Source organism: Schistocerca piceifrons, chromosome 4 (assembly GCF_021461385.2).
Source record: "Schistocerca piceifrons isolate TAMUIC-IGC-003096 chromosome 4, iqSchPice1.1, whole genome shotgun sequence".
In the NCBI taxonomy this organism is placed as follows: Eukaryota; Metazoa; Arthropoda; class Insecta; order Orthoptera; family Acrididae; genus Schistocerca; species Schistocerca piceifrons.
In genome coordinates, this window is record NC_060141.1 from 694,148,317 (window position 1) to 694,165,465 (window position 17,149).

Sequence of the window (17,149 nt, forward strand, 5' to 3'; positions counted from 1 at the left end):
AGGAATTGTCATTCATTAGCCTCATCTACAGTGGCAACAAGGCATGACCTGGACACATGTTCACAGGACCCCTTTTTCTCCATTTCCTGTCAGGAATCCATCTCTGCAGTTCACCGGTTTTATTAATATTCACCCTGTATATTGCTAATGCTATGAATTATTGTAACTTTTCTTTGATCTGTCAAATATAAATTGTTCAATTTGTGCTGTATGATAAAACTGGACAAAAAAAAAGTGAATCAATTAATACACACTAACAGAAAATTTAGTGTTGGAGTAACTGCCTTAAAAAGCTTCTATGTTGATTAAGTTTTAGAGTTGGCTGCTTTAGATCTTATATAATTGTTGTCTCAGTGGTATTCTCCAAACAGTAGCTTTAAAAATTTCCTCATTGAAACGGAATATTGCCTGTGCTGCTTAATGTGCTTGGAATCAAAAATTGTGCTGTGTGGTGATTTTGATTTAAATGTACACTTTCATAGAGAGAGTTCTAAGGAAAGAGACTTTATGAACCTAGTAGCCAGTTATGGACTATTTGTAACAAATAATTTACCAACCAGAGGTCATGCCTGCCTTGACACTGTGATCACAAATCTAAATACTTGGGTCAACATGATGACTGTAGTTGACCCAATAATCTCCATTCATGGAAATATATACAAAAAGAGCTGACAATCAACCAACTGGTTACTGGCATTCTAATTATGTATTCACAAAAAGGGTCATAAATGCAGAAACATTAAGTGCTTCTCAGACAGCACTACCTGCAATAGAGTGGTGGCCCGGTCTGCAGGAAATGGCAGTAATTGATGAGTTCTTCCAGACCATCAAAATCAAATTTGACTATGTACATATATCTACAGAACACCAAAAACCGTCCTGTGAATGAAATGCAGGCAAAATGTGGTGAAAGGATTAGCGAACTAATAAAAATTAAATGCATTGTACAGCTATTACATGATCACTTCAAAACATCAACAGGTCCAGAAGAAAAGGAAATGTTTTACAGGCAAAAAGTCTTTGTGGAAAAGATGTTGAGCAAGCCAAAATAACATTAAGTGCTTTTCAGACAGCACTACCTGCAATAGAGTGACAGCCTGGTTTGCAGGAAATGATGGTAATTGATGCATTTACAGAGTACTTCCAGACCATCAAAATCAAATTTGACTATGTATATCTATCTACAGAACACCAAAAACTGTCCTGTGAATGAAACACAGGCAAAATGTGGGGAAAAGAAAAACATACTAGCAAACTAAAAAAATATTTGTACAGCTATTACATGATCACTTCAAAACATCAACAGCTCTGGATGCAAAGGAAATGTTTTACAGGAAATATTTACAGGTAAAAAGTCTTCATAGAAATGGTGTTGAACAGGCCAAAAAGAAAAGCAGTGATAGGTTCACTGTAGGAGCTCATAACCTGTGCAAAGCAGCCTGGGCTCTGATCACTGAAAAGAAAAAAAACACCTCTCCATTATGCTTCTGTAGCCCAGATGACTTCAACAATTATTTTATTGATATTGGGAGTAAGTGCCATGCTTGACTTGAATATAGACCCTGCAGCTGCTGTAAGAAATGACAAAAGGTGCACCATGATCAAATGGAGGAAATTTTAAAAAAAATGAAATAACATAAGCCTTCTGACAGTCAGGATTATGGGATGTCCACTAATGTCCTCAAGAAAATTATCTATGATATTACTGAACCTTTAACTATGTTAGTTAATAAGTGTCTCTCTGCTGGTATATTCCCGAAATTTTTGAAACTTGCATGAACAGTACCAGTTAGAAAAAGCATGAACTAGATAGTGGCAAGCTTCAGACCAATATCAATAATTCCAATCTTTGCTAAAGTCATCGAAATTGCAATGCTTTGTGAGTGCCATCTGTGATCAGCGTGAACCATAGTATATTTAAATTCAGGTGCTTAGTTCTTAACTGTTTAAAATAACACAGTACACCCCTCATAAATCCTTGCTAACATCAGATCCATTTTTCATGGTGATAAACTAACCAAAACAAAGACATTTAACATGACAAGTTATTCCAATTTATCCATTTTGGGAAAAAACACACATAAACACAACTTACCTATTTTAAAAAGTTACATAAATGAAAACACTATGAAAAAAGTGCTGAAACAAGACTTAATATAATGCATGACTCAAAGCAGCTTAACAAAACCACCATTTCTGCAATAAATTTTCATGCCCCCTATAGCATGCAAATATTGTTCTTGAAGTTTTTTTCCAGAGCCTGAATATTCCATATTAAGGACAGAGGAAAAAACCTTATGGAATATGTGCAATGTACATCAGAAAAAATCATGTCACCCAATTTGTAGACACCAACAAATATTAACTATCCCACCCTCAAATATTGATGAGATTGTTATCTTTTTGTATACCAACCAAGAATTGTTTGAGGGAAACCATTTTGTTCATGCACATGAAACAAGAAACATGGACAACTTTACACTGTCCAATTACTGCCTCAGATTGCATGTCCAAGCTCCTGAATGTGTTGTTGTTTTTTTTGTTGTGGTCTTCAGTCTGAAGATTGGTCTGATCAGATCCCCATGCAATTCTATCCTGTGTGAGCCTCTTCATCTCTAAATAACTACTGCAACATACAGGGGATAGGCAAAATAATGTGAACAGTGGTAGCAATGAGATGGTTGTGTCTGACGGTCAACAACGCAGATAAGGCACATGTCGCACTGGACTGTGCATGTTCAGTATAGACTAGGTATCACTGCAGGCTGTTTATGAGTAGTGCACACTTTGTATTTGCAGAGGACAAGGTTGATGTGCCTATCAGTGTTTCAAAAAGGGCAGATTGTGGAGGCCCGATTAGCTGGAGCATCAGTAACCAAGACAGCCAACTTATTGAATGTTTCAAGAGCAACTGTCTCAACAATCACGGCAGCCTACACAAAATATGGGAAGATATCATCTTGTAAACGTAATAGTGGGCGCAGATCAAAATGAAATGAGAGAGATCGTCGTATGCTAACATGAATTATGTCAAAACAACACAAAACTACAGTGGCTAAAGTGACTGCAGAGCTCAACAGCCATCTTCAAGATCCCGAATCTATTGACATGTCTGCCGAGAACTCCATAGAGCGAATATTCACAGACAAGCTGCTATACCAAAATCATTAGTGACCACAAGCAACGCAAAGAAGCAGAAAACATGGTATCAGGAGCATAAATCCTGGATGGCTGATCAGTTGAAACATGTCATATGGTCTGACGAATCAATATTTTTGTAATTTCCAACATCAGGCCGGGTTTACATCTGGAGAATGCCAAAAGAATCCTACAATCCTGATTGCTTGATTCCAATGGTTAAGCATGAAGGTGGAAGTGTGATGGTGTGGGCAGCCGTATCATGGTATTCTGCTGGTCCAATGATTACTCTCAAGGCCATGTTACAGCCAACGATTGTGTGAACATTTTAGGTGATCAGGTGCGCCCCATGATTCAAATGTTATGCCCCTACAATGATGCCATATTTCTGGACAATAATGCAGCCATTCACACAGCCAGGACAGTACAATCGTGGTATCAGTAGCATGCAATTGAACTGCAGCATCTTCCCTGGCCAGCACAGCACCCGGACATGAACATTATCGAACTCCTGTGAGTGGTATTGGAGCATAGACTCCAGAGCAGATCTCCACATCCCTTGTCGCTACAGAAGTTAGTTCACATTATTTTACCTATCCCCTGTACATCCTTCTGAATCTGTTTACTGTATTCATCTCTTGGTCTCCCTCTATAATTTTTACTCCACGCACTTCTCTCCAATACTAAACTGGAGGTCCCTTGATGTCTTGGAATGTGTCCTATCAACTGATCCCCTCTTCTAGTCAGGTTGTGCCACAACTTTCCTTCCTCCACAATTCTATTACGTGCCTCCTCTATAGTTACATGATCTACCCATCTCATCTTCAGCATTCTTCTTTAACACCACATTTCAAAAGGTTCAATCTCTTGTTGTCTAATATCCTCTAATACATGGCCACATTCAATACAAATACATTCAGAAAAGATTTCCTAACACTTAAATCTATATTCAATGTTAACAAATTTCTCTTCTTCAGAAATACTTTTCTTGCCACTGCCAGTCCACATTTTATATCCTTTCTACTTTGGTCATCATCTGTTATTTTACTGCCCAAAAAGCAAAACTCATCTCCTACCCTAAATGTCTCATTTTCTAATCAATTCCCTCAATATCACCTGATTTAATTGGACTACATTAGCTCATTTTGATTTTTTTATCCTCAGTATATGAGAATGAAAACTTACAATAAATTAAAAAGGAACAAGTTAATGCATTTTAGTTAGGCGCATTGGAGAGAAACCTACATGAAATAGTGCACATGAAATACTATTAACTAGTGGACAAATTCATACAGGATGAACTGGTAATCTGAGCTGGATATCACTTGCTACATATCCTACCAACAGCTAAGCTGTTCATTTTAGTGTCATATTATTATGTATTAGAGTAAAAATTATTTTAAATATAATATAAATTTAAGATGTCTCTCCTGTGCTCAAACTATATTTCACATAATTTTCTGGGCAGATGTACCTCCCAGAAATGATGAAATATGCAAATACTACATTACAGAATCAGATTTGTCACAAATCATTGGAAAAATGGTCTACATGATAAACATATGAATAAAATAAAATAAATAAACTCACCAATATGTGTTAATAATAGATTAGTTATATGCCTCATTGCTGAGGGAAGCCAGTGGACACCATCACTTGATCTCCTGAAAATTTGCCAAAAGACTGTTGATCACTAATGTAATGTAGATAAATATAATACTGCACTGGATGAAATAAAGGTCATACCTGTGTATTTGCATTCGCATGTAATAATGTACGTCTAGTACATCAAACCCAAATGAGGCAACAACATCACGAGCATACATATTTGCTTCCATTACTTCAAATCGCATGGTGTGACGTAGAAATTCAACCTAAAAGATTTTCCATTTCAGTAACTTGACAATAAAAAATGAAAACATCAGCCGTTGCATGAGATTATTTGGCAGCAAAATTATTTACTGGAAAGTGAAGTGAAGCATTATTGCTTCTGATTCATGAATGTCATTACATGCACACAAAAATTGGTGCAATGCTTTGTGAGTGCCATCTGTGATCAGCGTGAACCATAGTATATTTAAATTCAGGTGCTTAGTTCTTAACTGTTTAAAATAACACAGTACACCCCTCAGTAACAGTGATGTCTGGCTGGTCATGTTGTGGTACCTCATAGGGATGTAAAAAAAAATCATCTTTACACATTCAATCTGTGAAACTAGACACTTCCTGACTTACATAGTGAATCCATCCTAGCTCCCCTTCTGAAGCTAAGAAAGAACATGACTTGCCAAAGTGAACATTGTGATCTTGCCCTCACTACCTCTGCATGAACAATTTTCACTTGGTAGGGAAATGCTGCTTTGTCTGAGTTCTAGAGTCCAAATAGCTACTATGTCACTTTTCAGTTTGGGTTCAGGAGATAATATTCTACAACTGACAATTTGATGCTGCTGGAGCTGGATGGCCACTAGGTTTCCTATGCAAGCAACAGCTCACTGGTGTCTTTTTTTCATCTTAAGAAAGCCTATAATACCACCTGGTGGAGGGAGGTGAGGTGGAAATAACATCATCTGAAAGCTGCATCAGTGGTGTTTCTGAGGATGTCTCCTATCCATTCTCTTGCGCTGATACTTTGGTATCATGTTGGGGGAAGTATTGCTGATTAGTTTGACCAGAATTATGTGTGTTATCACTTTCTTGTTGGCATCAGCAGAATTTTCTGTTGACACCACACAGTTAACAGAATCACAGGTAGTAATGAATGAACTACTGAACAGAGTTTAGAGGGAAACTGAGAAATTTGTGTTGTCAGTGAATAAGAAAAAGACCAAGATCATGATAATTGGCAGAGGTGAATCACTGCCATCTACTGATGTACTGTCAGAATATGAAGAAGCTGATCACTTTGTCGACCTGGCTTCAGTGGTTCGGAAAGAGAGTGGCTCTTCACAAGAAATATGGTGTAGAATTGCTCTTGGAAAGGATGTTCAATCAAAGCTGTATGTGATTTGGAAGGACCAATTCCTAACCAGACTTATTAAATTGCTACAATCTCTGGTGTTTCCAGGTTTCCTTTTGGGGCTGAAATGTGGACAATAACCAAAGTAGATCGCAAAAAAATTGCTGCAGGTAGTTACTGAGAATATCGTAGGTGAATAAACAAACCAACAAATCAATCCTTCAAGACTCAGTGTGGAGAAGAGGTTGTCCAACATTTGTTTCCAAAGAATCCTGCAGTTCTTTTGTCACACCGATGACAAGAGGATAACTTGGAAAATATTATCACCCAAGGCAAAGTTGAAGGGAAAAGTCTGCAGAGAAGATAACTGAGATGGTGGATGGACCACTTGAAGAAGGAGACCAACCAGACTTGGGGTCAGATACTCCAAGATGCAGAAGACTGGGAAAAATGGAGGCAGGCTGCTAAGAGGCTCATGTGATGGTCAGCAACATTCAACTATTGAAGACGAGGTATTGATGATGATCAACAGAATAACATATACTGTTAAGAAGCCAGAGCAGTGTTTATTATACACTGTTTAGCTGTATTTTTGTAACAAGTAAAAGCTGTGTGTCTGGCATGAATGATGAGTGAGATGGTGGAGCTGTGGACAAAGCACACTGACTTACTGTTCTCACCAGAGATATGTATGTGTACGACCATTTTAAAGCAAAAGTGCCACATTTTCGATCCACCTGTTTTACAAAGGAAAGACCACATTCTGTTTCTTATAATAACTTTCAGTGCCTTTGCCACAGGACCTGGAGAGCAGGCAGAACGGATCCAGACATATAAGAATTGTATGTGGTCCCAGTCAGATTATGGGTTCAAAGTGTACAGATCAGCAAGACATAATACATTACCCATTCATTATTTGCAGTATTGTTTGCCTAAAAAAATGACTACAGGAATCCAGATAATTTATTTGTTGCAGTATGATTAACTGCCCCCAACCCCCTTCTCTCTCTCTACTACAGGAATCCCGATAATTTATTTGTTGCAGTATGATTAACTGCCCCCAACCCCCTTCTCTCTCTCTCTCTCTCTCTCTCTCTCTCTCTCGTACACAAACCCACCCACACCCACGCACCCACCCGCCCACACACACACACACACACACACACACACACACACACACTCAGACACATACATGCACAAACACTGATGAGCCAAAGCATTATTTGATCACTGCTCAATTTAACTTGAACACCATCTGGTGGCATCGCAGGCACATGACATACTAAGGAAAATACATTACTGGAGCAGAGGTGAATGGGGAATCACCCTAGAGACAATATGGGCTGCAAATGGGGAAAACAACTGACATAAGCAACTTTGGCAAAGGGCAGATTGTTATATGGTTCGGTGCCTGGAGAGGCATATTGGCAATGGTGAAGCTGGTTAACTGTTTGCTTGCTACTAAAGTGGGCATCTATGGAAAGTAGTTGAAGGACAGTGAAACCATAAGTAAGTGACAAGGCATTGGATGGCCACATTTCATCAAAAAACATACAGGTTGAGGTTGCTTGTTCTGCAATGCTACGCAGCAAGCACTCTGACAGAACTTACAGGGAGTATGAAACGGAGCAAACTGGAATCTACTATATGCTCTTATTTCACTCCCATTAATAAGTAATTTTTTTATTCTTCTTTAACTGCTCATTCAAGTACCTACAAAGTACACGTGTAAATGTACTTGAATCTATCAGAACGTTAATGAGACTTTGCCTCAATTAAATTAAATATTCAGGCTGTTCTTTTCAATGTGCTGAATCCACTACAGCTGGAATCTGCCAACTCATACAAATACTTGGGTGTAACACTCTGGAGGGATATGGAATGGAATGATCACATTTGAGCTTCAGTGGTGGGCAAAGCAGGTAATAGGCTTCCATTTCTTGGTAGAATATTGGGGAAATGCAATAAGTCTACAAAGGAGATTGCTTACAAATCACCCATGCAGCCCATTCTAGAATATTGCTCAAGTTTTTGGGATCCATACCAAACAAGACTAACAGATTGAACATATGCAGAGATGGGCAGCACAAATGGCCACAGGTTTGTGTGACCCATGGGAGAGTGTCACAGAGATGCTGTAGAAACTGAACTGGCAGACTCTTGAAGATAGATGTATACTATCCTGAGAAAGACTACTTACAAAGTTTCAAGAACTGCCTTTAAGTTTCAAGAACTGGCTTTAAGTGATGACTCTAGGAATATACTACAATGCTCTACGTATCACTCCCATACCAGTCATGGGAGAAAATTAGATTACTTATAGCACACACAGAGACATTTAAACAATTTTTCTCCTGTGCTTCACACACTAATGCAACAGGAAGAAACCATAGACACTAGTATAATGGGTCGTACCCTGTGCCAATCACTTCACATTGGTTTGCAGAGTATAGATGTAGAACTGTTCTTGTCAGAAGGCCAGAATTGTGCTACAATTGTTTGAGGAGTTTAATGTGAATTCTTGTTGATGGACTGGCCACCAAACTCACCCGAGATGAACCCTATGGAAAGCATCTACGTTTTATGGAACAAATCTATGCTCATAAACCATTGCCCATAATTTCAGAGAATTGCATGACCTGTGCATAGACATCTGGTAGCACATAACTCCAGAAACCTTGCTTGTAACATTAATAATTGTTGACTGAAGATTGAAAGCTAAAGAAATAGTTGCTCTGGGTTTGAACATATTATATTTTATGAAGGAGATGAAAATTAACTGTATCAGAAGGATACATTTTAATTTTTATTATTTTCTGGTGCATGGAGTTTATGGGGTGTACTACACAAGATTTGTGAATTATTTACGGATATGAATACTATTTTAAGGGAGAGGAATTTTAAACTTCCTAGCAGATTAAAACTGTGTGCCGGACCGAGACTCGAACTCGGGACCTTTACCTTTCGCGGGCAAGTGCTCTACCAACTGAGTTATCCAAGCACGACTCACACCCCGTCCTCACAGCTTTACTTCTGCCAGTACCTTGTCTCCTACCTTCCAAACTTTGCAGAAGCTCTCCTGCGAATCTTGCAGAACTAGCACTTGGCCGCGAAAGGCAAAGGTCTCGAGTTCGAGTCTCGGTCCGGCACACAGTTTTAATCTGCCAGGAAGTTTCATATCAGTGCACATTCTGCTGCAGAGTAAAATCTCATTCTGGAAGCATCCCCAAGGCTGTGGCTAAGCCACGTCTCCACAATATCCTTTCTTTCAGGAGTGCTAGTTCTGCAAGGTTCGCAGGAGAGCTTCTGCAAAGTCTGTAAGGTAGGAGACGAGGTACTGGCAGAAGTAAGGCTGTGAGGACAGGGTGTGAGTCGTGCTTGGGTACCTCAGTTGGTAGAGCACTTGCCCGCAAAAGGCAAAGGTCCTGGGTTCGAGTCTCAGTTTGACACACAGTTTTAATCTGCCAGGAAGTTTCATATCAGTGCACACTCCGCTGCAGAGTGAAAATGTCATTCTGGAAACATCCCCAAGGCTGTGGCTAAGCCATGTCTCCGCAATATCCTTTCTTTCAGGAGTGCTAGTTCTGCAAGGTTCACAGGAGAGCTTCTGCAAAGTTTGGAAGGTAGGAAACGAGGCAGAAGTAAAGCTGTGAGGACGGGATGTGAGTTGTGCTTGGGTAGCTCAGTTGGTATATCACTTGCCTGCGAAAGGCTAAGGTCTTGAGTTCGAGTCCCAGTCCGGCACTCAGTTTTAATCTACCAGGAAGTTTCATATCAGCACACACTCCGCTGCAGAGTGAAAATCTCGTTCTAGAGAGGAATATGATTAATATTTTTGAACCATTAGAAGTTCTGTACCGCACAGTGACAATTTCATGTATGCTGTTGTCAACAGATATATTAGAAGTTAATCACAGTCATCATTGTTGCTGTACATATCATGTTTTCCTAAACTTGCAATCTACAAATGGAAACTAATATTATCAGACAACAGAGAATTTTGGTAGACAGCAGAATTGTTATGTGGTGTTCAACTGACTTGGAAGAGATGAAATATAATAAGCAAAAATTATGATAGGATGACATCACAAATGGCAAACTGGAGGATGCAGCCGAACATGTACTGACAAAAATAAATGCTACACCAAGCACTCTCTTACCCAAAACCATACTTAACATGAACATGTAATATTAGGGAAATATTTTCATTTTCTCATTCTTTCTCTGGCTCCACAGGACCTTTGCTCGTTAAACTCTTTTCTAATGGAATCTCATAATTAAGGTTAACACCCTGCCCATTCCACAAAGAGTTTTAGAAGTTGGGTTCAAAGTCTTCACCCCAACCCACCCAAAGCAAGAAAGACATGTCAACCAGAGAAGCCCTATTCACCTGGGCTGAAATGAACTGCACATGTGTAATGTACCTCATCAAACATTCAACTCACGTATGTGCAACTCTCTTTCCATTTGAAGTTCTTAATAAAAAGTTCTGTATCTTCATCATCATGAAGATGTCTACAGCAAAACGCCTATTCTTTTAAACAGTCAACATTTCATCTTCTCACCTTGACAAGGGTCCATGAAGCAAGCCCAGAGGGACAACTGTTAGAACTGAACATGGCCCACCTCAGGAAAATCAGATTCAGCAAACTTGAACCTGTCAGTCCATGCTGAGTTGCTTGCTCATTAACACCAACCTGGGAGTATATACTGTTATTGATTAAACAACACTCCATAACTGACTTTTTGTCAGTTCTCAACTTTTCAGTCAGTTGACATTCTTGGCTCTCCACTCAAATGCTATTACCATGGGAATGACAAATTTTTATTGTTTTACAAAGACAATTAAGCTGAAACAACACCACATAAGTCAACCATAAGAAGAAAAATGTTTAAGTTCTACATAACTATAAAAATGCAAAATAATTCAAAAGTATGAAATACTGCATGATTGGAACAATACCAAATAAACATAACAAGGCACACAACTACAGAACATTGTCATTGCTTATTATGTATCTCTCTATGTCCAAAAGCAGTTCTTGTGTAACAGCTTCAGGTTATGGACAGCATTTCATGACATACACTTTTTACCAAGCAAGAAATTGTTCATCAGCTGAAAGTAGTGTATGGAAGTGGAGCTCTTACATCAGCAAGAATATCCTCACATTACCTAAATCCCATAACAGTGATCCACAAAAACTATGAATCTTTGTAGTATTTCAGTTGCTGTATTTTAACTGACAGGCTGTTACTTATTGGGTCATTCTACGTCAAAGGGACCAATATTAAAACATGTCCCCACTCCACCCACTCCAAACCTAATAAAATTTGGTGTGAAGGTTCTATGTGGTCTTTGATGGTCATATACCAAGTTTCAGTCATACTATGGCAAAAATTAGAGATTTAGCAACACCTAAATATAGATTAAATACTCTAAAATGGCTAAAAAGTTTGTCGCACTATTCTGAGAGCCAAGGTCTCACTGACCACTGCTACTTTTCATATGAACCAATCACATCAAAACTTCAGGAGGTTATTTCTACCTATGTTGTCTGTATGTGGATCAAATTTAATTAACATTGAATGCCTAGATGAAAAGATATGCATCTGTTAAGTTGGTCAAAATTTTCTATGGGAAAATTTTAGGGTATTTTTGGGGGCAATATCTCAACTGTGCCTTGTTCAATCCTTTTTCTCTTGCCACAGGTGGAAAGAGCATGCTTTAAGCTTTAAAAGCTATATTGTTTAATTTCTGGATCTTGCATATTGATGGGTAGAATACCTCTCAAAAGTAGGGAAAACGGATTATCGATAAATACAAAAAATTAATACAATTTGAAGTTGTAAGTCAAAAAATGTGTAACTGTAGTGTCTTTTAATAGTATAAGATTTGCCTTTGGTTTAGGGAATGTAACTATGCTAATAAGAAGTTTTTTTACATTATTTTACATTATAGAATAATGTCACATAGGAGAAGGTGTAATTAGATGAATGACGAACACTAACTTCATTTTAATGAAGGTTTATTCAGCACTTGCACATACAAGAACACAGAGCAAGCTGCCTCCAGCCAGAACACATACTCCAACATTTTCGAACGACAAGAGACAGTGTGGTATTGGGTTGCAAGGCACACATGTCTCTCAATTCAGTTAACTTGCATGTTGTGTATAGCTGATCCTCTTCTCTGGGTAATCAGCTATGTCAATCTCCCACGAGCTTCTTCTCTGAAGACTATAGCTGGTTAAGGGAATTTATTAAAATACTTCTCTAGCCGTGACATAATTTTGGTACTCATATAATACTTTTCAGTCCGATCACTTTATATTTTCAACTTTCGCAGATAATAACTTCTGCAAGCTAATTAATTCCTTACACGTTACACTCATTTAAACATATTCAAATAGCATACATTTGTCTTGTTACATTCATAGCCAAGACACGAAATAATTTAAAAGTCTCTAGTCTCAAGCGAGTCCAATACATGAATGTGCAAGCACTCTATATTCAACTATTCAATAGCCTTTTTTACAATCACTGCAGTCACTAACACATCAAAGAATATGGCATAATTATTCGTTGAGTTCTCCTCACGTCTTCTGTGGCGCTGGCGGGAAAACACTTGTCATTGTCAGTGACTCGCCCATCTTACAGTCTTCTAATAACAGACTTTCTACTGGCACATAGAAACAGGTGGATCCATAGAAACGTTCTCACTCTCCCGCACTTGTACCTAAAATATCGGGTGTTCGAGATGGAGGAAGGCCGAGTGTTTCTAGAATTTTCCCCGAAATTCCTGAGGCACTACATATCCCTCCCCTTAGCTTGAACCCATGATATTTTATACATATTCAATATGTACAATAATATTGTACAAAATGATAATTCTTTATCTTTTAACAGTATCTCTCTTTTTTACTAATAACCATACACAGTTTACCACAATTACAAAATGTGAACCTTTCAATCTATGTTGCAGTTACCTCTTTTCACTCTCCAAAAATTTGTGAGTACCAAACTTTTGTTTTCTATTCCTCTTCCAATCGTAAATTACAGGTGCACATAATTCATGAATACTCTACTGCTTTGTTCTTAATTCCCATACTATTTTTCCTAAGTATGTACTTATTCATTACTTATTTTAATCTGGAGGAACTCTGGGTAGAATAAAGTCTTCCCTTCTTCTGACACCTGTAAATCTAAAACGTAAAAATGCTAGTGCTTCGTAGAATTCAAAATTACCAGACTCATCCCTTTAAATGTGTGACTTCTGTCATGATACTGCCTTTTTTCCCTTTAGGAACAGTACCTACATCTTAATGTTACATGAGTTGATCCTAGGAGTACCCTTTCTCCTTCCGTTTTGGTAGGTATGTCCCTTTCTTAGTCCTATCCTCCTATGGTACAGGTCAATCCCCTTCTTGGTGCCCCTGTCCATGCAGTATAGGTCAGCCTTTCATAGGTCTGCCTATCCGCCCTTTCTCTCATCTAATAAACGTCGAGTGCACCCTCCGTACCCTTCTTGAATAGGCTTCCTGGTTCATTTCGCTAGCATACATCTTTATGAATACTATTCTTATATATTCTCTGGTAAAATTACAAATCTACTTTACATTTCTATTCCACTTTCTAATACTTCATCTAATACCTTAGAGTCCTCTATCAATCCTCACTTTTACCATATAAACAGATATCATGTCCACACATAGTAGATGTTATGTCTACCTGTATTTACCAACTTCCAGTAGATATGCCTTTATATTTTTGAGAATAGGGGCGGGAGGGGGGGGGGGGGGGGGAAGAAAAAGATGCAGAGCTGTCACATATCAACAATGTAATACGTGCATTGGCTCAGATGTACATATATCTTTATTCCCCAAATCCCCTGGCAGTTCTGACATCACTTCAGGTTTCTAATTCATAATTCTTTCTCCTGTTTGTGTTTAAGTGTATCTTTGTGTAGATGTGTGTTTGTGTATCCTGATTCTTTGGCCTACTTACAGGAAATATGTTGAAGGTTATTGGAAACCACTGAAAATAAGAAGGACTTCAGCGATAGAAGTATATGCATACGGAAAGAGGGAAAGATAGACCGGCACTCAAATGAGAAGTAAGAAAAGAAAAAGTAGAACTGGTTGCTGAGATCGAAGATGAGAAAGAAAATAGCCACAAAGACAGGAAAACCCTTCCCCTCCCCCCCCCCCCCCCCTCCCCCTCCCCAGGATCACTACTTCGCCGGTATTTGAGAGAGAAGCCAGAGGAGGTATGATGTTCAACATCTCCTACAGAATGGACATTCTCACCCTCACCTTTGAAGCCCCCGAAGAAAAATCTTAGCAACATCTATGGAACGGCAAATGGTGAAGAATCAGTTACACTTGTCTGTGAGGGTTGTCTGAAATTTGGGATGTGTGATAAGTGTTGGTCATGCTTTTACTTACACTACCCAGCCCTTCCAAAAGTGCTACAAACCCTCCCATTTACATTATATCTCGCAAAGGGTAAAAATTATGTATCATGTTATCACAATTATGTAATGGTTCATATAAACTTCCATTTTCTATTAATCTAATATTCCTTGATTACTCTCAAAGAATAACTTAGGCAAAATTAAGATGTAGGTATACTCTGATGCTGGGATTCAAGACCACCACTGACTAGAGCAGAGTGTGAAGGCGACTTAAATACTTAGGACGACTTCTTCCAAACTCTACACTGATGCTGGGATTCGAGACCACTGCTGAGTAGAGCGGAGCATGAAGGCGACTTAAATACTTATCAGGCACTAACAACCGAGTGCTGAGAACACAGACTGTTCTGGATGAAATTACAGATATATCAAGTCAGAATCCAACTGCTCCTAAGGAGAATATTATGAAAACAGCAATAGGTGCTTCAGTCCTGACTCGATATAACAACAAAATTTATCAAGCTGATGACATAGCGTGGAACAGAAGCCTACGTAACCCATTTGAGACCACGAATAGTATTCCAATCACTTATTGCTATTACTACAAGAAGCAGTATGGCCTTGATATCAAATTGCTTGTCAGGCAAGTAAAGACAAGGATGCAGCAGCAAGAGAAAACTGATCAACTTATATGTCTCTTTAAAGGTGGATAATAGGATAGTATAAGAATTCAAGAATAGATTACAGAATAGTTTAAGATTTGAAGGGCATTTGGTGCAGGAAAAATAGTACAGAAGAAACACCAAAAACATCCAGGGATCCGATGGTTGTCACCCCGCCCATTAACACAGAATCTTAACGTCCCTGGGAGACAGGTGTGACTTTGCCTGGATCCCATGGATCTGACCTTAACCTCACTTCAGCAAGTGCAAACCAGTACTTCTCGTTAAATTTTGTGTGAGAGTCTCCCCACGACAAGACAATCACCACTTTACTAGGAAACACAACATTAGGCAAAGTTATTCTATTTTCTACTTTGTGACAAACAAGTTTGAATTCCTCACACAAGTTGTCCATAGCCTTGTTAGTATCATTAAGTTTGGAAGAAGCAATAGTCAAAACATTTCCGGAGGTTATACTCTCTGTAACTTTTCGATCTATAATTTGTTCAAATGGTTCCTCCAAACTATATACATTTATAATATCAAAGGTGACTATTTTTTCTTTGAAATTTTGTTCCATATTATTTATTCGTGAACTGACAGCTCGTGTAGTAATAGCTGATATACTAACACCTGGAATTTTCGACTGAATAATCGATAATACTTCCTTAGGTCGATCTGTGCTCTTCTTCAAAGTATTCATGTCCTGTCAGACGGAATTAAATTTAACATTACATACATTTTCACAGGATCCTAATTTTTCGCTCAGTTCCATTTCTACATTATTACATTTACCTTCAATGTCAAATTCTAATTTTTTAGTTAAATCTTGAAGTTGCTCATCCAGCCTCTTGTTAAATTCAGTAAATAGTTGATTAGCCTGAGTATTCAAAGAACTATTGAGTTCACTCTTTAAATCCAACTTCAGATTTTCTACCTTATTATTTAAAGAGTCAAATTCAGTCTTTAATAAAAACATATTTGCTGCTTGACTGTTCAGGGTTTCACTCTGAGCATTTAAACCAGAATGTACAAACAATTGAAAGAAAAACGCCCTCAGTCACTATTTTTAATGAATTAACCGGGTTTCAAAACTGCTAGGAGTGTCTTCCTCAGAATTTAAATCAAAGAATGGTCTATAACATGGTCACAGAATTATGACTAAAAACGTATGATACAGAGTATAAGTACAGAATCATCATGAAAGACTGGCAGTACTTATATGTCATTTATAAAATAATAAATATGCCAAAAGGGCATTAGTCACAAAGATATTTAAGATAAAAATTGTGATGGCGAGCCACTAAGTATTGCTCGTTACTTACGTGGTTACAGGTTTTAAACAGACTGAGGGGCCCGCATTAACAAATGCTAGTGCTATAGTGAAGTAGCCTAATTGCATCTATGGCTTCTAGATGGCGCGCTTGTTGCAGTGCCATGTTCACCTGGCTGCATTTATTATTTTTAAATGACATATAAGTACTGCAAGTCTTTCATGATGATTTTGTACTTATACTCTGTATCATACGTTTTTAGTCATAATTCTGTGACCATGTTATACACCATTCTTTGATTTAAATTCTGAGGAAGACACTCCTAGCAATGCTGACACCCAGTTAATTCTTTAAAAATAGTGACCGAGGGCTTTTTTATTTCAATTGTAACTATTTATAGTCTCTGAATGTGCAGCCATGTACAAAATTTTAGCTTAGGACTTTGATCATCTAATCTAGTATTTAGTTGAGTATTTACTGAGTCTAACTTTAGACTTAGTCCTTTGATTAAATTTGCTATTTCAGTCCAGTCTGGTGTGCCCCTATTCACTGTCATGGTCTTGGCTGGTCCTGAAGTTTGTTGCTGTTCTTGATCCACAGTTTTATTGATCTTAGATCTATTAATCATCTACAAGAAAATTAACTACTGAGAACAATAACTACATCAAAAGTTTATTATTCACTCATCCCCTCAACTGTTATA

General features: G+C 38.2%; 1 protein-coding gene across 1 annotated transcript in view; it reads right to left on the reverse strand.

Moving 5' to 3' along the window:
- Positions 1-17,149, reverse strand: part of LOC124796471 (PC-esterase domain-containing protein 1A-like) — a 173,927-nt gene that overhangs the window by 42,486 nt on the left and 114,292 nt on the right. The window contains exons 6-7 of the mRNA XM_047260697.1: positions 4,885-5,012; positions 4,729-4,802 (exon numbers count right to left, since the gene is read on the reverse strand). Of these exons, the coding sequence (XP_047116653.1) occupies positions 4,729-4,802; positions 4,885-5,012 (202 nt within the window). The remainder of the gene's footprint in view (positions 1-4,728; positions 4,803-4,884; positions 5,013-17,149) is intronic.